Raw genomic sequence first — 25159 nt, forward strand, 5'->3', positions numbered from 1 at the left:
TGTTTAAATGGACACTATTGATTGAAAGTTTCAGTTGTTACCCTTTCTATCATCTTTACCAATATGATGATCATTTTAACAGATAACATGCTCAGATCCACTGTACCATCTGTATTTAAATGTTTCATTAAGTATGTGAACAGTTCATATTAAACCTTAATAGTAGCTGTCATTTTACTATGCTGTTTTACTTGTAGTACTGTCTGCTACATGACTCACTTGACTGTATATATGAAGCAGGACCTAAATGTTCTTATATGCTATGTAGTTATGGAGCACCTCTTCCTCCTACCTGTCTGTTATGTTTTATCTTTAGTGTATATATTTTTGCTGGATCCATTGAGTGAATTGTAACATATCTTCTCATTATCTCTCCCAACAAATCTGTGCATATTTTCTTCATTGTTGACATTTAATAAGTTGCTTTCCATTGTACTGTTGCTGATGATATATGAAAAAGATTTAGTTTCTATTCCTCTTCATCCATCTGAGTTAATTTCATACCTAAAGATATGAATTCCATAAAAGGACACCTCTTTTTATATTTTGATTTACCTGAATTTGTTATTTTATTAAGGGTATGGTGTACAGTAGATTAGACAGAGGAATAGTGTGTTTTGTATAATTTCATTGTTTGATTTTAAAGTTAGATTTAGATCTACTTCTTTTTTGATACTATAGGATATCAGAAAGTTAAGTACCTTATTATTATTGTTTCTTCTTTCCACTGTCATTAGATTTCTCTGCAGATAGTATACCACTTTTTCCATTCTTTTGAATGTACATCTAAAGACAAATCTTTCATCTGACAACAGCAATGATGATTACCAATAATGCTGATATTAAGGCAACTTATGAAGAATTCGTTTAAGCAGCTTGGTCTTAGGTGTGTTGAGTCTTGCCTTGAAACCACTGTTGTCCTTAGAATATGTTGCCAGCAGTAAATATGCTCTGTGGTTGGGGTATAAGTGTACAAAGTCTCAAATTTATCATTATTAAGATTATTATCATTATTATTATTATCATTATTACTATAATTTATTACTATTATTTATTATTACAAAAACACATTCACCATTCCAATGAATCATTACTTGCATAGGTGACTAGGCATAGGAGGGGAGCATCCTCACCCATTCAACCCCCATCACTTCTGAAGTATTACTAGTGAACATATTTTGCATTACAGGAAACCCATGATTTAATAAACTGTTTTTGGGGAGGCTGCTGCTGCAAGTACCACTTCATTACAGCCATGTTTAATTGTTTTTCAGCTATTAATCACCTAATCATTATGGTACTCTTATACAGGAAAGGAGTTACCCTCATGGGGTATTGTCACTTATCCTTCAATTACCATGTTTCATTTTCAATTCATTTATGGCTCCAGCTTCAACAATATCATCTGGGTTGTTTCAGAAGTTTACACATCTGTATAGAGACTTTATTTCTGAACATTCATCTAATATATTGTCTTTTTCAATTTGTTCCTTTGACTTGTCCCTCTTGTCCCAAAACAAGAAATTCTCTCTGTGAATCTTGTCCACCCACTTCATAGACCTAAATACTACAATCAAGTCTCCTCTTTTTCCTTATTTCTTTCATGATAGCAAGTCTATTGCTTCTAGTCTACTTGTACAACCTGCAGTTCTCTTAAAAGTATGTGGCCCCTAACCCTTGTAGCTACATATTTATGATGAAAATAGGAAGGCATTTTCTAAGGTGAAATTATGTAAATATAATGTATCTGGCAAACCCCTGCTGTCATGTTGGACCAACAGAGTGGAGTGTGAGAGGGAACCCAGTCAGTCAGTCTTGCACTGCTGTGAGAAGAGCATTTATAGGTAACTTTTCTCTTTAGGACCTTGCCGTTGCACACTGGTTTTCTTCATTTCCCTAGGGTCTGTATCATTACCATGGCCCCTATAAGGGAACTAAAGAAATAGTGAAATGTTGAAGGTGGTCAAGTCCAATGTTGAGAGATACATGGTGTGATTTTGGGAGGGAGGAGGGCTGGAAATACCATCCCAGTAACCTGGGACAGAAGGTCCTAAGAAGACTTCTCCTTCAGAAATTTTGCTGTTGTAAGTGGATTTGACTCTAAAGTATGTTTTATGATTTACAAAACCCTTCGAGAACTCTTTTTAGGATACCATATCCTAGGTTTCTGGGATGGTATTTCCATCCCTCCTCCCTTCCAAAATTGCACCATGTATCTCTTGACTTTGGACTTGGCCACCTTCAACATTTCACTGATTTCTTTAGTTCCATGGCCTGCCTTCTTTAGTCCAATGACTTGGGCAATTATATCTTTAGTTAATTCCTTTGTAGGGGCCATGGTAATGATACAGACCCTAGGGAAATGAAAAAAATCAATGTATTTACCTAGTTGTAATATACGGGAGGGGAGCTATGCTCGTGGTGACCCATCTTTGTATCTCTCCACATCAAGTTTTATCTTAAAATCTTGTATAGTGTTTGCCCATACTGTTTTGTTGTCTAATTTGTTCCATGTATTAATCACTCTGTGTGGGAAACTGTTCCTTTTCAAGTTTTTTCTATAACTATCTTTTTCAGTTTTTTTCCGTGTCCTCTCGTTTTACCGTTGTCCCACACTAACAGGTCGTTCCTGTCTAAAACTTCCATTCCTTTCATTATTCTGTAGATAGCAAATCTCCTCTTTCTCTTCTTTTTTCCAGAGTTGGTAGGTTCAGTTTGGATAGTCTTTGCTCATATGTTAGTTCGGTGAGAGTCAGTGCTAGTTTGGTTGTCACTCTTTGTAATCTTTCTAGTTTCTTAATATTCTTTTTGGTACTGGGTGTCCAAAGTGATGCAGCGTACTCAAGTTTTGGTCTTATTAGTGTAGTTAGTATTTTCTATATAATTTCTTCATCCATATAAGTAAATGCCACTTTGATTGACCTCAATAAATTGTAGGTTTCTCCAAATATTTTATTTATATGCTTATCAGGTTTCATGTCCTTTCCAATCATCACTCCAAGATCTTTTTCAGAGTTTGCTTTTTTATTTTTTCTTCTCCAATTCTGTAATCTTTTGATATTCTGTTCTTACTCTTTCCAAATTCCATTATACTGCATTTCTTTATATTAAATTTCACTTCCCATTTTTGAGTCCAATTCCATATCGTGTCCAGATCTTGTTGCAATGAGCTGCAGTTCTCTTCCATTTTTACCTTCTTAAGTAATTTTGCATTATCTGCAAAAAAATTCATATAGCACTCCACGCCTTCATTCATGTCATTAATGTATACGGCGTGAAAAAAAGACAAGGCCCCCAAAAAGAGGGGTTACCTGTAAATATTCTTCCTATGGCAATGTAAGAGTAAATGGCTGGGTTCTCTCACACGCTCCACTCTGTTGGCCTAATGTGACAGCAGGGCGTTGCTAGATATATTCTATCTACATCATTTTGCCTCAGAAAATGCCTTTCTGTTTTTGTCATAAATATGTGGTTGCAGGGGGTAGGGTCCACATACTTTTAGCATGTACTGTATGTGTAAGGCTGGGAATCATTTTGGTTACTACTGTCTTTTTTCTCTTGATCTTTATTTGTATCTTTTGTACTGGAGTATTGACTGCATGATGATATGCAGCCAATATTTGTGGGGCTGTATTATGATGCCTCTGGAGACTAGAGCCATATACAACTTTTTGGAGTTTAAAATATCTTCTCATAAAGGAATAATGATACTTTTATATTACTGTTTCAGTGCTTTATACTGTTCTCCTGAATCTGTCCTTTACCTCTTCTATAAATATCTTTTTGCTTGATCCCCCTGTGGTAGGAGAGGGGGGTGAAGAATTTTACCACTATGTTCTCATACATGTCATAAAAGTTGACTAAATTGGGCAGTGTGAGGGGACTAGGGATCCTCCATTATGTGTATTCATCCTGTAAAATGTCAAGACATAAAGTCTAGGAGGAGGTTCCAATTAGAACCCTAGAGGTGTCATGAAATGTGTGCACATGTGATACAGATGAGAGTAAAAGGGAACAGGTTGGTGATATATTTATGAGAAAAAAGATGGATACATTAGTGTTAAATGAAATCAGGTTGACAGGGAAAGATGAGTTTGAATTTGGGAGTGTAGTGGGGAGGATTTCAGGAGTGATGAGTGGGCAAGGGAAGGAGTAGCACTAGTGGTAAGTGGTGATTTAAGAAAGTTTGTAATAGACTGGAAGGAAATGTCTCTAAGGTTAAATTGCAGACATGGGCTTTTGTGAGTGCATATGGCCCTGGTAGTGAGAAAAGTGAAGAGGAGAGGAAGGCTTTTTGGATTTAAGTGAAACTGCAGAGTTTTGGGAAGCATACAAATGCAGTGGTGTTGGGGACTATCATTGCTAGGGTAGGAGATTAGTCAACTGATGGGGTTCAAGGAATTTTTAGGGTGACAGATAAGAACTATAATGGAGAGATTTTTGAGATATGTTGAGACAGAAATTGATGATAGCAAACACCAAGTTTAAGGAGAGAGAGAGAGAGAGAGAGAGAGAGAGAGAGAGAGAGAGAGAGAGAGAGAGAGAGAGAGACAAGCATAAGTATACATGGGAAAGGATGATTGAAAGGAGGGTGGGTGAGAGGGCATTTATGGCCTGTGTAGTGGTACCCAAAGTGAGGATTGAAAGAATTCTGGACATTGTTTTCAGGGGAGAGCAGGGGATTGTGAGATTGTTATCTGGTAGCAGGGAAATAGAGAGTAGAGAATAATTGTTGAAAGAAAAAAAGTAGGGTGGTAGAGAAGTTTTGAGGGTAAACAAGTTAAATGAGAAGGGTAAAAAGAAAGAATACCAGGAGAAGATGTGAGAAGTGTGGAAGGTAGTGAGGTATAGGGGGAGAATAGGAATAAGAGAAGAATGGGGTATGTTTCAAGGAGAAAGTGATAAAGTGTACAAACATGGTATGTGGAATGAAGAGGATGGGAGGGACCAGAAGGAGAGGTAATAAATGGTGAGATGAAGAGATAAAGGTGGTAGTGGAAGATAAGATGTGGACTTATGAGGATTGGATACAAAATAGAACTAGTGAAGCCTATGAGAGGTATAGAATGAAGAGAGGTGAAGCAAAATGCAAGGTGAAGGAGGGAAGAGGAAAGCAGATGTAAAATAGGGTATGAATTTGACTGAATTTTGAAAAGAATGAAAATATGTTTTGGAAAAAAAATGAGAGGGTGAGTCTAATGGATGTTAGTAGAAGTGAAAATGGTAAAAGTAAAATGATGTGATGTACAAGGGGAGAGGGTAGTTGTGAGTTGTAAGTGTTAAAAGAGAGAGGCTGGAGGAAGTAAATAGCTTTAAGTGTTTAGGGTCACATATATCAGAGAGCAGAGGAATTGGAGTTAAGATAAATAGTAAAATCATAAAGTAAGTAATTATCTCAGAGGAATGAAAAGTGTCATTAAAAATATATATCTAGAGATAAATGCAAAGAGAATACTGCATGAAAGGGTTATTGTGTCCATGATACTGTATGGAGCAGACTTGGATTTTAAAGGAAGCAGAAAAGAGGTTTCAAAATATGTTTGAAATGAAACATTTAAGATGTATGTTTGGGTGATAAGTTGTGGTAGATGTTTGAGTAGTTTGCTTTTTTTTTGTGTGAGATGTGTGAAGGGTATGTGTTGTTTAGGGTTCTGGCATAGAATTGTGTTCCTATCATTTTCTAGTGATGTTCAGCTGGGAGGATTTTGGTTTCTGTATGCACATGTCCTATTGGTGTAGTTTTGCTGCATCCTGTCATTACTCTCAATGTTCCATTCTGCAGGGCTTGTAATTTGTTTGTTTGATTGCTGGATACCAAGTTGTGGAAGTATATTCTAGGGTGGTTATAATGAACTGTTAATAGATGATTATTAGTTTCTTTTTTTGTTTTCCAAAGTCAGTGTTAGTGATGTTTTTCAATAGGTTTGCTTGTTGATTTTTCTGTCAGATCCTCAATATGTGGTATGAATGTCATATAAATATCAGATGGTAAACCCATAATTTTTGTATCATTTTCCAATTGAAGTGTTTGGCCATTCAATTTTACTTTTTTCATGGGTGTGTGCAGTAAGCACTGTTACTGTTGATTTCTGGGATGAAACTACCATTCTGTTGTTTCTGAACCATTGTTTCTGTTTACTCAAGTAGGGTTGAGTGTTCTTTGCTACTCTGTATTTATTGTGCTAGTTTTTTGTTGTTATTGTTATTACTATCATTATTATTGTTATTATCATTATTATTGTTGCTCTTGTTGTTTAGTTATGGTTCAGGAGTTAGATCACTCATGAAGTTAAACAATAAGGGTGAAAGAAGAGTATTGGTAGAGTGGCCCTCCTTGAATCCATGTTAATTAAGGGAGGTTGGTATTTTTTATTGTTTGCCAGCTTCTTGGCCCATCAGCTGCTTGAGATGCCATCTTTGTTTTGATAGATGTGGAGGTCGAAGGAATTAAAGTATCATAAATTTGTCTACTCTAACCTAACCTATCTAACCAATCCAATCAAACCTAACCATAATGGGCCTACTTGGTTGAGTAGATGGGCAAAGTTGATGGGCCAAGTTGACCCTACATCTTCTGACTTGAATCTTACTGCAACTAACCTTTCCATTAACTTGAATTTAGTCAATAATAGTGAGCTTGTTGGTTTCAAGATTGGTATTATATGGGCTCTTTCCAGATAATTGGGATGTTATTGTTTAGCCAGGAGTAGCTGAAGATATCTATTGATACTTTTATGGCAGTTTGGCTAGTTTTCCCAATTTGCATTTTGAAGGAATTTTCCGAGTTTCTCAAAATCCATTTTGTTGTACAAGTCTTCCTTTTCTATGTTTCTCATTTCTTTGTGGCCACCCCAATACATCTTCTCAAATCAATTTGTTCTTTTAATTTGAACTCTAATAGTAAGTGGTCACTCTTCCCAATTGGTGTTTTGTATTTCATTCTGTCCACATTTTCAGGCTCTGATGTAAATATTAAATCTAGTCTCAATGGTTCCTCAATTTTTCTATATCTGGTATTTTCCTTTACCCATTGAGTCATTGTGTATTCAATGACCATATGCAGTAGTATGTTTCCCTAGAGGTCTTCTTCACCTTTCACTGTCATTTCTTCCCAACATATTTCTTTTGAGTTAAAGTCACCCATAATTACTATGTTTCCTCCTTCTTTCAGTAAATCAGTTAGTGCATTCTTTGTTTCTTCCAACATTTCGGAATAATCACTCTGTCCAAGACTGTGTTTTTAGGGGTACATATATTACTACAAAATTTCTACTTTTCATGTTTCTGTTTTTAATTTTTATCATAATCAATTCCGGATTATTTTTTTCTTCTGTTGTCTTAATCACATGTGTTGCATACAGCTCCATTTTTTTGTGCATTGGTTATTGTTTGTAAGTGTTGTATATCTTAATTGGAACTATTTGTGGTATGTTTTGCAGTTGATGGATGTGTGTGTATAGTTAATGTATTTGGTGCAGGTGGGGCAAGTGCAGGGGGCTGGGTTGGTTTTTATGTTATGTGAAAAAATAGGGATGTAGAAGAGGGAGTGTTGGGAATATTGTGTGAAAGTGTAAAAAGTGACTCTGCCCAGTCCAGACACCTGGTGCCATCTCCTTGGGGCCGGACCTCCATAGGGAGGTGGGGATAAGCAGTCTGCTTGTAGACTTCCTGGGCAGCTACTGTGAGTAAGATTTCTCCATTGGGTGACATATTTCTTTTCTTGCTGTCCAAGAACTTTGGTGGTGTAGCCTCTTGCAGGCCAGATATAGCAGCACCTCCTGTGTATAACAATTCAGTTGATACAATTGGGTAAATACCTGTCAAAATTGTGGAAGTAATATGCAGACCATTGATTAATGTAAAAGTAGCTTTTCCTTGTATGGACAAGCTAGTGTTTCAAGGGTACCCCCATACTAGGAGCATGTTTACTGTTGCTGCATAGGAAGAGTAGATGCAGCAGTAGAAAGATATGAAAGATATGAGATTTTGGTTGTTTAACTACTTTGGATGAGATACAGCAGACACAAAAAAAAAATGTATTTACTGAGCATTGATGATGAAGAAAACACTTGAACATATGACACTTTGAATGTGAAAAACATCCATAATATGACAAAACCAGCTTCATGGGGCAGTGCATGGCATAATGGAACAGCATGATGTAAACCAGCATGATGCTTGAGCTATTGTTATGGTGGTTGTGGTATATGCATGTTTGTTGTGTGTGATGTTCTATATGCACAGGTTTTCCTTGCAACAGTTTTGTGTATTATCTTTAAATGTGTAACTTTTTGTACAGAACTATACTTGTTACTGCTATTATGGAAAATATTAATGCAATCTAGCATGCTAGAAATTTAGGTATTTTAGGGCTGTACATGATACATATAACCAATCGGAAGTGCATAAACCTTTTAGTAGTACCGGTATAGTTTATAGTAATGTTGATCATGATTGATACTTTACTTTTATATCAAACATTTGCATAGTTAGCAGATGTGAATGCAGAACACTTAATCATTTGTAAAATACATACCATATTTCAATGGCAGATGCAATGTGAATATATGCCTTGAAACATATGGGTACTTACAATACTTAAGAAATAAATAGAAATATTTGTATATATTTCATATAATTATAACTTACTCAGTATTGTTACCATTGTGACATGAAAAGAAGAGAATTGTCAATCCAGCTCATTTATTTAGATATCTATCAATATTTTACTAGTAGGTGTATGAGGATAAAGGCTATTGTTTTTCTAAAGAGCACATTTATGTATATAGCACAATGACCAATATAACTATTACAAATTATTACAACCCAGTATAATAAATCTGGTCATCTATTTCCTCTTCTTAAACTTTCCAGTTTGGCAGAGATTTTTCTTTAACATCACTTAGTATCCTTTTGAATTTTAATTTCATGTCTCCTCAGGCATGCTCATTCAAGCACACATTGTTTTGATTGCTAAGATTATTCTTCCCTTTTATACAGGTGTACTCTGCTATGAATGAACATCCAGAAGCTCCAACACTTGGAGAATTGCCAAAGGTACCAGTATATATTTTTGTTTGCATGATTGGAGTAAATAATGTAATATTGACTCTTATTACATATAAAGTTTAGCTTAAGTAATGAAAGAGTTTTAGTATTTAATTACATAACTGTAGTACTATACATAATTCCTGAAAATAAAAGCAAGTAAATTGAGTCAGTTAAAGTGGATTCATATGTTAGAAAATCTTCCCAATAAGTAAAACAAGGTGAAGATTGCTTAGAAGATTTAGAAAAAAATGGTAAGAAATGAATATTTTTATTTGCATGATCGGAGTAAATAGATAATGTGATATTGAGTCTATTACATATAAAGTGTAGATTAAGTATTGAAAGAGTTTTAGTATATAATTACATAACTAGTACTATACACAATGCCTGAAAATAAAAGCAAGTAAATTGAGTCAGTTAAAGTGGATTCACATGTTAGAAAAACTTCCCAATATGTAAAATAAGGTGAAGATTGCTTAGAAGATTAAGAAAAAATTTTGAGAAATGAATCTGAAATCAGTGTTAGAGAAGTGATTACTGATGGAACTAGAGAGGAAGTCTGAGATGACAATACTGTCAATACCAGGAACAAGGTCATTTTAGAGAAATCATGAATCAGCATTCAAAAGATAACCAAAAGAAAGTAGAAAAACATATAATTCAGGTTCTGAAGGACAAGGGATCAGTGGTGAGGGATGTAATAGACAAAATTAGATGTCTTATCATCAATGGTTGGACAGAAGGACATACAGGTACTCCTCGTTTAACGACCTACTCGGTTAACAACAACTCGGAGTAATGACGGGCTTTATGATGTCGTTTAACGTAAATCTCCCGAAGTTACGACGTCGTGTACGATAATTAAGTTGGCTGAGGCAAATTTGTATGATGTTATAAATGAACTTGTACGGTGGATATTAGCTGTGAGGTAAAGTGTTCTGAAGCTTAGGTCTACATTACCATCCTGCATGCTGCAAAAACTACCTGGGGTACAGTGTATACCGGTAGTGGTAAATTTTTAATTTCGACCATGGGCGCAATATAACAATAGAAAATTAATTATTAATTTTGTAAATTATAATGTATCAACATAATATGCAATTTTGTGAGTGGAAAAAAAAATGCTAAAACAGATTTCGTAAGTAACGAAGTCATGTCGGACGAATGATACACCATGTTTGTTATGGTAGATGCCGATGTTGAAGAAATGAAAGGATGATAAATTAATTCGTCTAACATAAACTAAACTAACCTAAACTGTGCTTAATAAATCATTACCTGCAAATTAAATGTCATCCGGCTCGTCCTCGTTGTCGTCGTTGTGAGAGACGTTGGCAGACGACAAGATGGCATTCTGAGCCTATGCTACCAACTTCGTTCATTAGCATATTTTCTTGTAGCAAGGTATTTTTTACTTTCATTTCCGCCCACAAAATTGCATATTACGTTGATACATTTTAATTTACAAAATTAATGATTAATTTTCTATTGCTATATTGCGCCCATGGTCGAAACTAAAAAAATACCCCGGTATTCAATATGGAATGTCAGCATACGCGGATTTGGTCATATACGGTAATTTTAGGAACCTAACCACCGTAATTAAACAGTAAATAAAGCTTTAATGTACTGTATAAAAGAGGGAAAATACACGAAAATAAAGATACATTGTACATACAGTACATGTACGTATATGTATACACTTTCGCTTAACGACCAATTCGGTTAACGACGGCGCGCTGGTCCCAATTGTCATCGTTAAACGAAGAGTACCTGTATTCACTCCTATAGACACAGGAAGATTAATGAAATAAAGAAAACTGTAAAGAGCCTTTCAACCATAAATGGGGATGGGACAAATCCTAAAGTTGAAATAGATTAAATTCACTGTTTAAGGAAATACACTAAAGGAAGGATATGACTACTTAAAGTCAAGCTCAGATCTTCAGCTATGACAGATACAATAATCTAAAGGACCTAGAGACTAGTGAATAGAGTAGAGTATAAAAATACATGGATTATGTGGGATGCAACTGAGGAGGAACAGGGTATAATAAGAGTTTGTCAAGGAGGCTAAGGAAAATTGTCTAAAAACATAAGAGAATTTTTTTCCAAAAATCATATTGTATATCCTCAAGCAATAGTCAAATATTTTAGACCTTTTAAAGATGAAATTATGGAGTTGACTTGGACATACATGCTATTTTCAAAGGGATGAAATTAATTATTGCAATGAGTGAAAAATAAGCAGTTAAGAGCCAGTTCATTATAAGAAATAATGAAAAACTAAAGAAAGAAAATAATTATTGATTATTTGTCTAAAAACAATATTCCCCATAGCATCAAAAGCACAGTGTTTGAGCTAGGATTCTGGGTTGAGCTTACACCAGACTCCTATAGCTCAAACTTCCTACACTCAGAGCTATGGAGACATGTTTTGCAGACTACATTTACTATACCAGAAACTTGTTTCTTTATATTAACAATCTTGCCAAATATACAGACTATTTCTGTAGTTTATCCATTAATAACTGGTACTTGAAAGTCTAAATGATCATCATCAGCACATCATGATACACTGTTTCTACTCAAGATTAATAGGCATTGTACAAGAAAGGAATGGATGGGCTGATTATGCCTTCCTGGACTTACAAAAAGCTTTTGACAAAGTACCACACAAAAAATTATTAAAAAAAAAAAAAAACTGGAATATATAGGAAGGATGTAACGGAATCTACTAAAATGGATGGAGGACTTCCTGATTGGTAGAAAGATGAGAGTAGTGCTCAGAGAAAAATATTCAGGTTGGAAAGAGTTGATCAGTGGAGTACAGCAAGGATCTGTATTGGCTATAATAATGTTTGCTATTTATGTGAATGACACGGATGATGATGTAAAATGTTACATGAGCTTTTTTGCAGATGACACCAAACTGTTAAGGAAAGGAAAAACTGAAAAGGATTGCGAATCACTGCAGGAAAACCTGAATAAGGTATGGAACTGGAGTCAGAAATGGGAAGTGAACTTCAATATTAACAAGTGTAGCATAATGGAGTTTGGAAAAAGTAAAAATAGAATATCAGGACAATGTAAAATTGGAACCAAGGAGGTAAAGAAGGAGAGATCCAAAAAAGATTTGGGTGTAATTATCTCAAACGACTTGTCCTATGATAAACAGATAAACAAAATTGTCAGAGAATCCTACAACTTGCTAAGATCAATAAAAGTGGCATTTACATATTTGGACGAAGAAATTGTTAAAAAGATATTGGTCACACTGATAAGGCCTAGACTAGAATATGCAGCAATATTGTGGTCACCCAGTACCAAAAAGAATATAAAGAAAATAGAAAGAATCCAGAGAGCAGCCACAAACATGGCACCCACACTTGCAAACTTGTCATATGAGGAGAGATTGGCTAAACTGGAGTTACCGACTCTGGACCAAAGAAGAGAGAGAGGTGACCTTCTGACCATCTACAGAATCATGAAGGGCACAGAAATACTCAATAGAGAGGACTTGTTAAACTGGGACAAGAGAAACACAGGAGAACATGGAAAGAAAACCAAGAAACATAGCTACAGAAGAGATCTGAAGAAAAACAGTTTTCCACATTACAAAGGATTACAAAGGCGGAGCATACCGACAGGAGACCTTTTGATCCATATCTAGGTCGGATGCGAAAAAAAAAATCATATTAATAATAAAATAATAAATAAAAACTATGATAATGTAAATAACAAATAAAATACATAAATAAATGCATAGGTATAGTTAAATAATAAACAAACAGGTAAATAGTAAATAATAATAAATTGACATATAACTAATAATAAATAAAAATCAGACAGACAAATGATAAAACAAAAACAAATAATATAAGATAAATTATAATCGTTACAGCATCTTACTTAGGTATTTATCTAAATGATTCTTAAAGCTTTGAACTGAACTACATTGCACTACCTGTGCAGGAAGTTTATTCCATTCATTAACTACACGGTTGGCAAAGTTGTTTCTACCTACTTCCAAATTGAATCTATTTCCGGACAGTTTGAGACCATTGTTTCTTGTCTGATTCTCATTCAAAAGTTGTGGACACTTGGAACAAACTGGACAAAAAAATAGTGTGCGCAAAAACCATTCATGAGTTTAAGAGCAAACTAGGCACTGCGAGATACAAAGGCGGGATGCCACGACTGTAGCTCCCTTTCCCGCAAAATACAATTAGGTAAACACTAGATTGTGGTTCCTCCATTACCCAGTAAACAAATGTTGTTTTTCATCACCAGCACCATCTATTGATATAACGCCATTCTGTTCATGAAAAAGAGCAATAAAATAAAAGAAAAACATATGGTACTGATGGTATTTCATTTTAAAAAGTATGTCAAAAGGAACATGCTCATGTCATGATGATTATAACAAGCACTTTACATAAATTATGTCAGAATCCTCAAATTGTTGACTTTGCTAAATATTATAGCAGATTACTGATAGTATTTTATCCTTCACATGGTATGCCAATTACTGGTATAACAAATATTTTACATTAGAAAAATTACCCAGTACATTACATCAAAATTTACATCAGACTACACAAATTGTTTACTTTTCAGATAGGCCTGAAAAACTAAGGCCAACTGTTACACAAAGTATATAAAACAGTCTAGATTTTTGGCCACAAATAAGGGGTTGATTTTTACTCAGTATGTGGTAAATCAGAAAATTAGGAAATTTGATCTAAAGTAGTTTAGAAAATGATGAGAGCAGGTAAGGCACAGAGGAAGAGGAGCAGCAATGTTGATGCAAGTTGACTTGAGTGATCAAGGGACTAATCAAAGATTCAATCCTCTGGGTTGTGATGGCCAAGTTTCATGATATGTGATATGTGATTAGCATTACCATTGTACAAGAATAATGAGGTGTCATTTAGGGGCATCAGTGAGCAGGATACTGGTGGTAATAGTGAGGAACATATGATGTAAATGTCAGTATTTGTTGGATATACCAGTGATGAAAATGCCAAACAGACTAAGATTATGCATTTCATTAAGGAGTCTTGAAATTGTGGTATTTTGGATACCAATTGTTCAACTACAGTTAGCGGTCAACAGTGGTTGATAATTACTTGAACAATCTGTACGATAAAGATTTGGTCATGGTGAAAGAATTGACAACAAGAGTTTGTTGGAGGCCTTGAATTCTTCTCATGATGTGGAGGATCATCATATTTGCATTGACATTGCACTGCTAAAAGATATGTTGTCGCATGGTGAGATTAACTTTGTTTCTTGGGTTGGAACCTCTAAGCAACTTGCTGACTGCCTTACAAAGAGAAGGGCCTTGTCCCAGCATTTGCAAGCATTCTTGTCTGTTCAATAGGATTCCTTGGCTTTTAAATTCTTTGGAGGAAAAAGAGAGAGAAAAGACTGAGCATTGTTAGGGTGTTTATTTGTTGTCATTTGGCTGAGGGGAGCCATATTGGATTTTGTGTGGTTTAGTGAACAGACACCAAGAGGCAGTGTTGTTGAGCTGTTATGTGGAGTGCTGGGTCCCCAGTGTAAAAGAAAAGGTGACTGGAGCAAGGTTTCTTTAAGACTTCAAATTGGATATGGTAGATAGTAGTGAGACTGGTCTGTGTAATACAGGGTTTGTGGAGCCTTTGTTTGGTTTTAATTTGGGTATTATGTGAGCTCTTTTCCAGATAGTGGGAATTTTTTTGTGTAACCAGGAGTGGTTGAAGATATCAGTTAAGGCTTTTATAGCTATTAGGCCAATGACTTTTGGGATGTTTGAGATACTGCCAGGGCTTTCTGGGTAGGAGCTTTCAGATTTATTTGTCATTCTACATCTTTGCTTGTGATAGGAAGGGTGACTTATATGACTGGTTGATCCCACATTGCTATTTTGGTAATGGTATTTTGTCCTGAGTTGCTCCAGTTGCTTCATGGGTTGGTGGGAGGATTTGATTTTGAGTTTTTATGGCTTTTATTATTCTCCACTATTTGGTATTAATTGGTTTCCCATTTATTTTATTTGTTTGTTTGGATGGTTTCCACAATTTTGTTCATTGCCCTTTCTAGGGATGTGAACTGGTCATTGTTAAAGGTCATTAGGTTTTTGTCTATATCCTCTATGTATTTTTGCCAATTTCTTTTTCAGTAGTCTGTGAATGTTCTCTTGTATGTGGGTTACATTATCTCTTCCAGCTCTCTGGTGATCTTTCTTGGGTATTGGTTGGAGAGGATGTCTTGTATGCTTTCCCATGTTGTTTGTGTTTGTCCTCAAAGATAAAACACTGGCAAACTACAATCTGTAACAACAACATAGAAGGCAATTAAAGAGGCAAATTGAGTGTAATGTGATAGTCTTGCAGTTTTGTATTACACATATCAACCGAGGAACTTCATGATTTTAATATCTTAAAAAGTGATTTGTTGATCTGTTTACATTAGATATTTTATTCTTTGGCTAGCTCCCTCCCCTATAAAATGCCTATTGGTATAGATAGATTTATTCTAGAGCTCAACCTTCAGACAGGTTATTTTTACAGGTTACAAATTTTGAGTTTTTGTTATTAATGAATTTTATCTTCATTTTCCCATAATGGTGTATGATCTTTCAGTCCTCCACTGTTGCATTAAAAATTTATTGTGAAATAAATAATTAATTTTCTCTTGAATGACATACACTACCATTAGCATTCTACATGTTTCTTAAACAAATCCACATTCATTTGCAGGTTAAACCTTCCCAGTATGCTGTAATTGACTTTCATGCAGCATCTTGTGCAGTAATGGAAAACATAGGAAAGTTCCCAGTGACAATCTGCAGGACTGGACGGGTTGATAATCTTGTTAAAGTCAGGTAGGAAAAGATGTGTATCTGGTATAATCATTTTAAGGTAGCCATATCTTGTTCAATTGAACTTAAGCTGTCAGGAATTGCAAAAGAGGAGATAAGAAAAGTTTTTCAGGAAAACAAGAAATTTGTTGCTTGATATTTTACACTTTCACATGAAGCAGCTAGATGATATATCCATGTAATTATTTTCTAATGTAACTGAATTTTTGGATTTTATGTCATCTATACTTGTATACTAATGGCCTTTTTGTACTAATTATAAACAATGTATGATATCTTTGTGGTATTAAAAAAGAAAAAAATTAGGGCATAATTAGCCTTTTAGAAAGAAATTTAATTGGGTTACTATGAAAGTGAGATTAAGTTGGCAGTTCCTTATCAGTGTTTCTATGATGGTCTTCTGTATGACCTCAATGGGAGCAGAGGTAGTAATGGTGAAGAGCATAATGAAAATGTTGCTGTTGTAGAAAGGCGCCCCCCCCCCCCGCCTTTCTACAACAGCAACATGACCAATGACTCCCAAACAATCAGAAATGGACACTGAGTGGGTCTATAAATCATTCAAGAAAAAAATATTGTTTATCAAAATTAAAACCATGTGAGGACAGAGCCTCTATTAGTACAACATTTTATTTTTCACAGCTTTTTCAAGTACATAGTCATAATACACATGACTGAGATTAAATAAGAGGAATGGGGGAATGGGGGGAAGGAAGGGGGTCACTGAACATTAGGAAAGGTTAAGGAGAATGTGGACCAAATGTCTGGAAACAGGAAAGGTTAAGGATAAAATGGATCAATTGACTGGGTGAAGGATATTAACTCACAACTGAGGAACAAAAGGAAGAAGAAAATAAGAAGGGTGAGCAATTTTCTACTGAGGGTGGACCTTAAGATGAAAAAAGCAATTTGGAGGGCAACAAGGGATAGCTTAAAATTTTGTTGGCAATGGGTATTAAAGGAATCAAGTGGGGTGAGATATTGAACACACCTTTATTTCATTCAATTGTGTTGGTTCATTGTATGATGGCTGCTTCCAAACATTTTCTATGGATATTGTTGGGCTTACATACCAGAAGTTTTGCTTTCTCCCAGTCCATCAGGTGGTTGCTACTGTTCCTGTGTGCAACACACATTGGTGGTGACATTATAGCGGACATCACATCAGTGTTCTTGGAACTGAGTTTTTAGATTACATGGTGTTTACCCAATGTTGGATTTCTCACATCCCAAGCAAGGAATCCGATAAACACCAGCTTTATTATCTGGCATTTGCTGATGTTTATTCTTGTACTTGTGATGTCTTTAATTGTCCTACTGGTCTGGCACACTACTTCCAAATTGGCCTGTTTTCTGCATTTATGTAAAAGGAAATCTGGAAATTTTAATCTTAAAAAATTCTCCTTGATATACCAACACTCTTCCTCTAGGTATTTTGAATGCCTTAAGGAAGAAGCCTATCACTATTCCTTTCTTCACCCTGGTAGGAGTAGAAATGAAGTGAATAATTTTTGTTACTTGAAAAAGCTGTAAAAAGCTAAATGTCACACTAATAGAGGCTCCATCCTCACATGGTATTTATATTGATAGACTTGTTGGCAACTTCACTTTCATACAAGAAATATTGTGTTGTTGTCTAGGGATTGTTGGTGAATTTACATGATTATAGTATACAGGAAAGGAGCAACAATGTAGAAAAGGAAGAATGATGTATGAAAAAACAAATTTTGATAAAATAAGATAATTCTTTCAAAAAGAAAACTGGGAAAGAATATACAAAAAAGAAACAACAGTGGAAGAGAAATGGAATATTTTGACAAAAATTTATAAAAAAAAAAAAAAAAAAAGTGGAAAAATGTCCCAAGACAAAAAAAAAAAAAAAAAAAAAAAAAAAGTAAAATGCTGGTACAACAAAAGTTGTAGGGAGTTAAAAGACAAAAGAGATAAAGCCTGGACCAAATTGAAGAAAGACAAAAGTCCTGAAAAAATGGAAAATATATACCTGTTATAGAAATGAATATGTACAAGTGTGAAGAGAGAAAAAGAGAAAATATGAAAAAGATGTCATTGAAAAATGTAAAGATCAACCAAAACTATTTTACAGATTTGTAAACAACAAACTGAAAAACAAACAAGATTTAGAGAAATTAAGACAAGGAGGAGTTGAATACACAGAGGAAATAGAAATTATGAACAAACATTTTAAATCGGTGTTTACAAGGGAGAACATACAACCTGGAGAGATTGAATGGGAAGAGAAAGTTCCCCCTATGAAAGAAATAGAAGTAACAAAGAATGAAATAATGAAACACTTGAGTAATCTTGATGTCAGAAAATCGCATGGACCAGATGAAATAGCAAACTGGATTTTGAAAGAATGCAGGAATGAACTGGCAGACAAAATACATAGCATAATAAACAGTTCCTTGAAAGAAGGAAAAGTTCCAAAAGATTGGAAAAAAGCAAATATAGTACCTATATATAAAGGGGGAAATAAAGAAGACCCTACCAACTATAGACCAGTCTCTCTAACAAGTACAATAGCAAAAATTTGTGAAAGAATTGTCAAAAGTAGATGGGTAAAGTATTTGGAAAAAAAAAAAGTGCTAAATCCAAGGCAATTTGGATTCAGACAAGGACAATCATGCGTCACCAATTTAATATGTTTCTATTTAAGGCTAAGAGATATAATACAAGAAAGAGATGGATGGGCTGATTGTGCATTTCTAGACCTAAAAAAAGCTTTTGACAAAGTACCACATAAGAAGTTGCTTAAGAAATTAGAAACTGAAGGAGGAATACAGGGCAAACTGCTTAAATGGATGGAAGACTTTTTGCAAGAAAGAAAAATGAGAGTAGTGATAAGAGACAAACACTCAAATTGGGATGAAGTAATAAGTGGTGTTCCACAAGGAACAGTTCTGGCCCCAATAATGTTTGCTATATATATATTAATGATATGGATGAAGAAATTGAAAGCTATATGAGCTTCTTTGCTGATGATGCAAAACTATTAAAAAGAGTAAACACAGAAGAAGATTGTGAGTCACTACAGAGTGATCTCAATAAAGTATGGGAATGGAGTAGGAAGTGGGAGATGGAGTTCAATACTAAAAAGTGTAGTATAATGGAATTTGGAAAAAGCAAAAAAAGAATAATAGGATCATATAAATTGGGAGAAGAAGGAATAAAAAAAAGTAGAAAATGAGAAGGACCTGGGAGTCATTATTATGAATAATGTGTCACCTGAGAAACATATAAATAAGATTTTTGGAGAAACTTATAAATTAATAAGAACAATCAAAGTTGCATTTACATACCTGCATGAAGAAATGGTGAAGAAAATACTAATAACTTTGATTAGACCAAGATTGGAATATGCAGCAACGATGTGGTCACCAAGTACAAAAAAAATGTATAAAAAACTTGAAAGAATACAAAGAGCAATTACAAAATTGGCACCAACACTCTCAAAACTATCATATGAAGAGAGACTAGCAAAACATGAGCTACAGACACTAGAGCAAAGAAAAGAGAGAGAAGATTTGATAACTATTTACAGAATCATGAAAGGCATAGAAATTATTGATAGAGAGGATCTAATAAAATGGGATGATAGGAATACAAGAGGACATGGAAAGAAAATCAAGAAAGACAGCTATAGAAGAGATCTGAAAAAGAACAGCTTTCCTCACAGAATAATAGACATTTGGAACAAGTTAGATGAGAAAGTGGTGTGTGCAAAAACAATAAATGAATTTAAAAATAGTTTAGATAAAATGAGATATGAAGACGGGACACCACGAGCATAGCTCCCCTTCCCGTAAAATACAACTAGGTAAATACTCATTAGGTCCTGTTTTCTATTCTCCAAATTAGTATACCTAGCCTCAAGTTCATGTACAGTTCCAACTTAATCTATATCCTCAATTTCCAATTATCATATTTAGATTTTAAATCATGTATTGTTTGAATTTAGTCTATATCTCCTAAGCCATTCCAAGTATTTATAGAAAACTGGACTTCACATCCTTTGGACATGTAGTCTTCCTTAATTTGTTCTCATGACCTCTTAAAGCCCTCCTATCCTTAATTGAGACATCTCTGTTGTCACTGTAATCCATCCCTTTTAATGACCTGAATACTGTAATCATATCACCTCTTTCTCTTTGATCTTCTAAAGTTGGCAGACCCAGTGCTATTAATGTTTCCTCATATGATTTATCTGCCAGGCATGGGGTCAGTTTGGTTACTGCCTTTGTATTCTTTTTATCTTCCTTATAGCCTTCATTCTGTGTGGGGGCCATACTACCGATGCACATTCCATTCTTGGACAGATCAGGGTTTCAATGAGTTTTCATCATCTCTTCATCTATATAGTGAAAAGCCACTTTATTCATCTGCAGTAGTCCATATGTGTATATTTACCTAATTATAGTATACAGGAAAGGGGCAATGCTTATGGTTCCATCTATTCTCTAATTTTTTATCATACCTAACCTCAGTCAAAAGTTTCTTTCTGGAGAAATCTGTGGGAAGTTCCAAGCACCATTGCTAGCCACTCTGGGGCTGCAGGTTTTCCACTTGGTGATAATTTAGGCAACAATTAATTATGTACATACATATCTGTATTTATTTTAACTTGCAAAGTATCTACTGGTATATAGATATAAATATGGATATTCTATGGTTAGAATGTTTTCTAATACTAATTTTTTACACTATTATAGGGTTGAATCCATTGATAGTACTGCAACAGTTGGTGAAGATTATGTACAGATCAACGAAATAGTTACTTTTGAACCTGGTGAAGTAGAAAAACCTGTAAGTTTCAGTTTCTGTTAGTATTCTTTATAACTTTAAGAACGATAATATCCTATACTAAAGTAACACCCAAACATCATCTAGACTCGGATGCAAAAATCTTTGCTGTAGAACAACACAAAAGTACAAAGGTAAAAATGAAGGTAATGGTGAAGAGAATTCAATGAGAGATGAAGGAAGTTCTCAAAAGTATTTAAGGAGAAAATAATAGTATGAATTAAAAAGGTAAGACAGCTATGAAAGGAGTTGGAGATGAAGGTGAGGAATAGAGAACCAAAGCTTGTCAAATTTATAAAAGTTAATATATATATATATATATATATATATATATATATATATATATATATATATATATATATATATATATATATATATATATATATAATATGTGTGTGTAATATATAATTTTGTTTTGAAAATCTGTTTAATGATAAGAGTTAACAGCAAAAAGAAATGGCAAGGGTGGGATTGGAGGGAAGAGGGATTAATGTAGATTTTCAATAAAAGGAAATTGGAAAAGAAGTGTAGATAGAGGGGTCGCAGTGGTGTGGTGAGGTGTGTAACCGCTTAACAGTCTCAAAGTTGGATCACTTTTAATTAGCAGTTAAGAATGATACCACTGCACCTTTGAGCCAGGATAGATGGAGTGTTGGGAGTAGGGATCCTGCTCTCTTTATATTCATTGTACAAGAAGTTAAGGCATAAGGGAGTCTGGGAGAACTCCAACCAGATCTCTAAAATTTGGGTCATTAAATGCATGTAGTTATGGTACAGATGAAAGTAAAAATAAATAGATTGGCAGTATGCTTATGAGAAGGAAGATGGGTGTGTTACCATTACATGAAACAAAGTTGGAAGGGAGGGGTGATTTTGAGTATGGTAGTGTGGTGGGGAGAGTGTTGGGAGTGAGGAGGGAGTGGTGGAGGGAAGGAGTACCTATGCTAGTAAGTGATGAAATAGGAAAGCAAGTATTGGAATGGAGGGAAGTATCTTCAAAGTTAATGTGAGTGAAGGTGAAACTGGGATAGGAGATGTGGGCTTTTGTAAACTCAAATGGACCAGGTAGTGAGAAGAGTGAATAGGAGAGTTTTATTTGAATAGATTTGATTAAGTGTTTAGAGAGTTTTGGGAGGAATGTCAATGTAGTAATGATGGAAGATCTCAAAGCTAGAGTAAGGGGATGAATCAATAGAGTAGTAGGAAACTTTAGAGTGCCAGGTAAAAATTATAGTGGAGAGTTGATGTTGGAGATGTGTTTAGAGAGTTGATGATAGCGAACACCTTGTTTAAAAAGATTATAGTGAGCACAGTATTTAAGAAGAGAGTCCAGCATAAGAATGCATTGGAAAGTGTGGTGGATGGAAAGATGGTTGATAAGGCATTGAAAGATTATGTAGTGGTTCCCAAAGGAAGGATAGGAAGCATTTTGGATATCCATGTTCTTATGAGAAAAAGCAGGGCATGTCAGATAATTTTTTGGTAGAAGGGAATTTGAGAGTGGAGGATAAATGAAGAGAAAAAGGGCAGAAGATAGAGAGGTACTCGAGTAATTAGTTTGAATGTTAAGGAAAAGAAGGAATACCAGAAGAAGCTGAGAGAAGTGTGGGAGGTGGTGAAGGATTAGTGTAGAGGTGAGAGTAGAGGGAGAAAATGATAAGGTGTACAAGGATAGTGTGTGAAAAAGGAGGATGGGAGGGAATAGAAGGAAAGGTAGAGAGTGGTGGGGTGATGAAGGGAAGATGGTAATAGAAGAAAAGAAGAAAGCATATGTGTATTGGTTGCTAAGTAGGATTCAGGAAGCATACAAGAGGTACAAGAAAAAGAGAGGATAAACAAAACATAAGATAAAAAGGCAAAGAAGAGAGCAGGTGTAAAATGGGATAAGAGTATGGCAGATTTTTTTTTTTTTTTAAAGAATAAGATGTTTTGGAAGAAAGTTAAGAGCATGATGGGTGTGAGTCAGGTAGAGTATTTTAGAGAGAATGCAGAGTATTTTAGAGAGTTGTTGAATGTGAAGGGTAGGTAGGGATTGATTGAGCTGGCAGTTGGAGGAACTAAAAAAATAACTGATGGGAGAGGAAGATGAAATATAAGAAAAGGTGAGGTACAAGGAGCTTTAAAAATTATAAGAGCTGGTAAGGCAACTGGGTTGGATGGGTGTCATGCAGTGTCTAAAAAAGAAAGGTACAGTTATAGTGGACTGGTTAGTGAGTTTTTAATGTGTCTTTGGGAGGGAGGATATAGGAGGACTGGAAGAGTGACTATATAGTTCCACTTTGCATTCAGTAAGCCAGTGTGTGGATATTCATTAATGCTGTAATCATTTCAGGGATTTATACTTGAGAATTTTATTTTCAGTTACTGTATTCTGTGATAGATTTGTTTTACATTTTATTCATTTTGATATTTTGCACTGTATTTATAGGATATACATACCAAAAATATTAATTTGGGCCCTCCAACAGATTTCTATTGAGATCATCAATGATAATCAGTGGGAACCTGATGAGGAGTTCTTCTTGAAACTATCATTACTTCTGAATGAAAAGGAACGCCAGAATGTTCAGCTTGGTCGTATTTCTATTATGGAAATCACTATATTGAATGATGATGGTAAGTACTCTGTGAATTGTAATTGGTATATAATTTTTTATTAATGTCTTATTACAATGTATATGAGTAGAGGGTAGAGGATGGCAGTGAGCTGGAAGTAAGTCTAAAAGGAGAGGCAGGAGGAAGTGGATAGCTTTAGGTATTTGGGGTTCCATGTGGCAGGAAAGGAAGGGGTGGAGGAATGGATGCAAAGAGGAGATAGCATGAAGGAGTGATTGTGCTGATGCCTTATTACAAAATAACAGCAAAGAAGACACAAGTCTCCTTAAACAAACAGGAATAAAATGTCAATAACAGAATGGAAGACTCACCCTAGAAATCAATTGTGATATTACTCATACTGAACAACCATAAAAAAGAAGGGAAAAAAAGAAGAGGAAAAAATGCATACATACATATACCAAAGCTTTTTTCCCCTTACAAGGGAGGTAGCAAAAAAAAAAAAAAAAAAAAGGCATAAAATCATTCCCACCCATTCCATCCCTAAATACACTCCACTCCCCTCCACCCTCCCTCTTATCTTAGCACCTCCTGGATGACGAGTCATCCCTGCACCCTGTCCACTGCCCTGGGTCAGAGGCAGTGTCGCAAGGCACAACACATCCACAGCAAGGCCACTTCATTAAATCGGCGACCCCCGCTCTCCGTCCCCCCATGCAGAAAAGGAGAAGATGGGGGAGAAATCCCCTCGGGCTGCGCCAAATTTTGCTCACACATACTACCTCACCCCCCATCCTCCCACCCATTCCACCTCATGCATCACAACATCATCCATATACAACCATTCACCATTCACCCCTGTCTTCTGTCCTCTCCTGTCCTTCCTCAACAGACATTCCCCTCTTCCCCAAAGCTCCCTTCACCCCATTCATCTCATTCTAGGATGTCCCCTCATGTTCACTCCCTCCACATCTGCTTTCCATACCTCTTTTACTATTCTTTCTTCATTCGTTCTTTCCATGTGTCCAAATCATCCTAATACTCTTTCATCAACCCTATCTCCCAACTCCCTTTCCACCCCTATTCTCCTCCTCACCTCCTCATTTCTCATGCTATCCAGCCTAGTAACCCCTATCATACTTCTCAGACACCTCATCTGAAACACATTCAAACTCCTTCTGTCTTCCTCTCTCATATTCCATGTTTCTGCCCCATACAGTGTGTTTCCACTGGAAAAGAACCCTAAATTTCTGGACCTCACATCTGATATTCATATAACTTTCAACCCACCAAAACATAACAACAAAAATCAACAAGAAATCAAACCTGTTAAAATTCCTCACTAGCACTGTTTTTGATAAGAAAAAGCAACTTAAATAACCACCTACAAGAACCAACCACAATTATGCCTCCACAGCATAATTCCCAACAATCAGCAAGATGAACACAATGTACATACTACACAGAATGGAGCACTGAGAGCAATAACAGGATGTAACTAAACCATCCCTATTAGACACCTGAATACAGAAACAAAAAATCCTCCCCCATAGAACACCACATTAAGATGACAGGAACACAATTTTATGCCAAAACCCTGAACATCACACACCCTTCACAGTACATCACAAGTACCACCAACAGAATGGAAAAAATATATTTATACACCAGCAATATATTATTCAAATATCTATAGCAATGTACCACCTGTATCATACAGGCAAACTACTAGACTGGATGAAAGATTTTTTGAGGGGACAATACATGAGGACAGTAGTAAAGTCTAAAAGATGTCAAGATGGAGAGTAGTAATGAGTGGAGTTCCACTAGGTTCAGTGCTTGCACTAATAGTGTTTTTTGTCT

The 25159-nt window shown here is 35.4% G+C and overlaps 1 protein-coding gene across 14 annotated transcripts in view; it reads left to right on the forward strand.

Moving 5' to 3' along the window:
- LOC143035813 (sodium/calcium exchanger 2-like) overlaps positions 1–25159 on the forward strand; it is a 243254-nt gene that overhangs the window by 181430 nt on the left and 36665 nt on the right. For all 14 annotated transcript variants that reach the window (XM_076202805.1, XM_076202804.1, XM_076202811.1 and 11 more), the window contains 4 exons: positions 9001–9057; positions 15798–15922; positions 20650–20743; positions 23209–23356. In XM_076202805.1, the coding sequence (XP_076058920.1) occupies positions 9001–9057; positions 15798–15922; positions 20650–20743; positions 23209–23356 (424 nt within the window). The remainder of the gene's footprint in view (positions 1–9000; positions 9058–15797; positions 15923–20649; positions 20744–23208; positions 23357–25159) is intronic.

The sequence above is a fragment of the Oratosquilla oratoria genome, chromosome 19 (assembly GCF_046742065.1).
Source record: "Oratosquilla oratoria isolate Oo_2021 chromosome 19, ASM4674206v1, whole genome shotgun sequence".
Taxonomy (NCBI): domain Eukaryota; kingdom Metazoa; phylum Arthropoda; class Malacostraca; order Stomatopoda; family Squillidae; genus Oratosquilla; species Oratosquilla oratoria.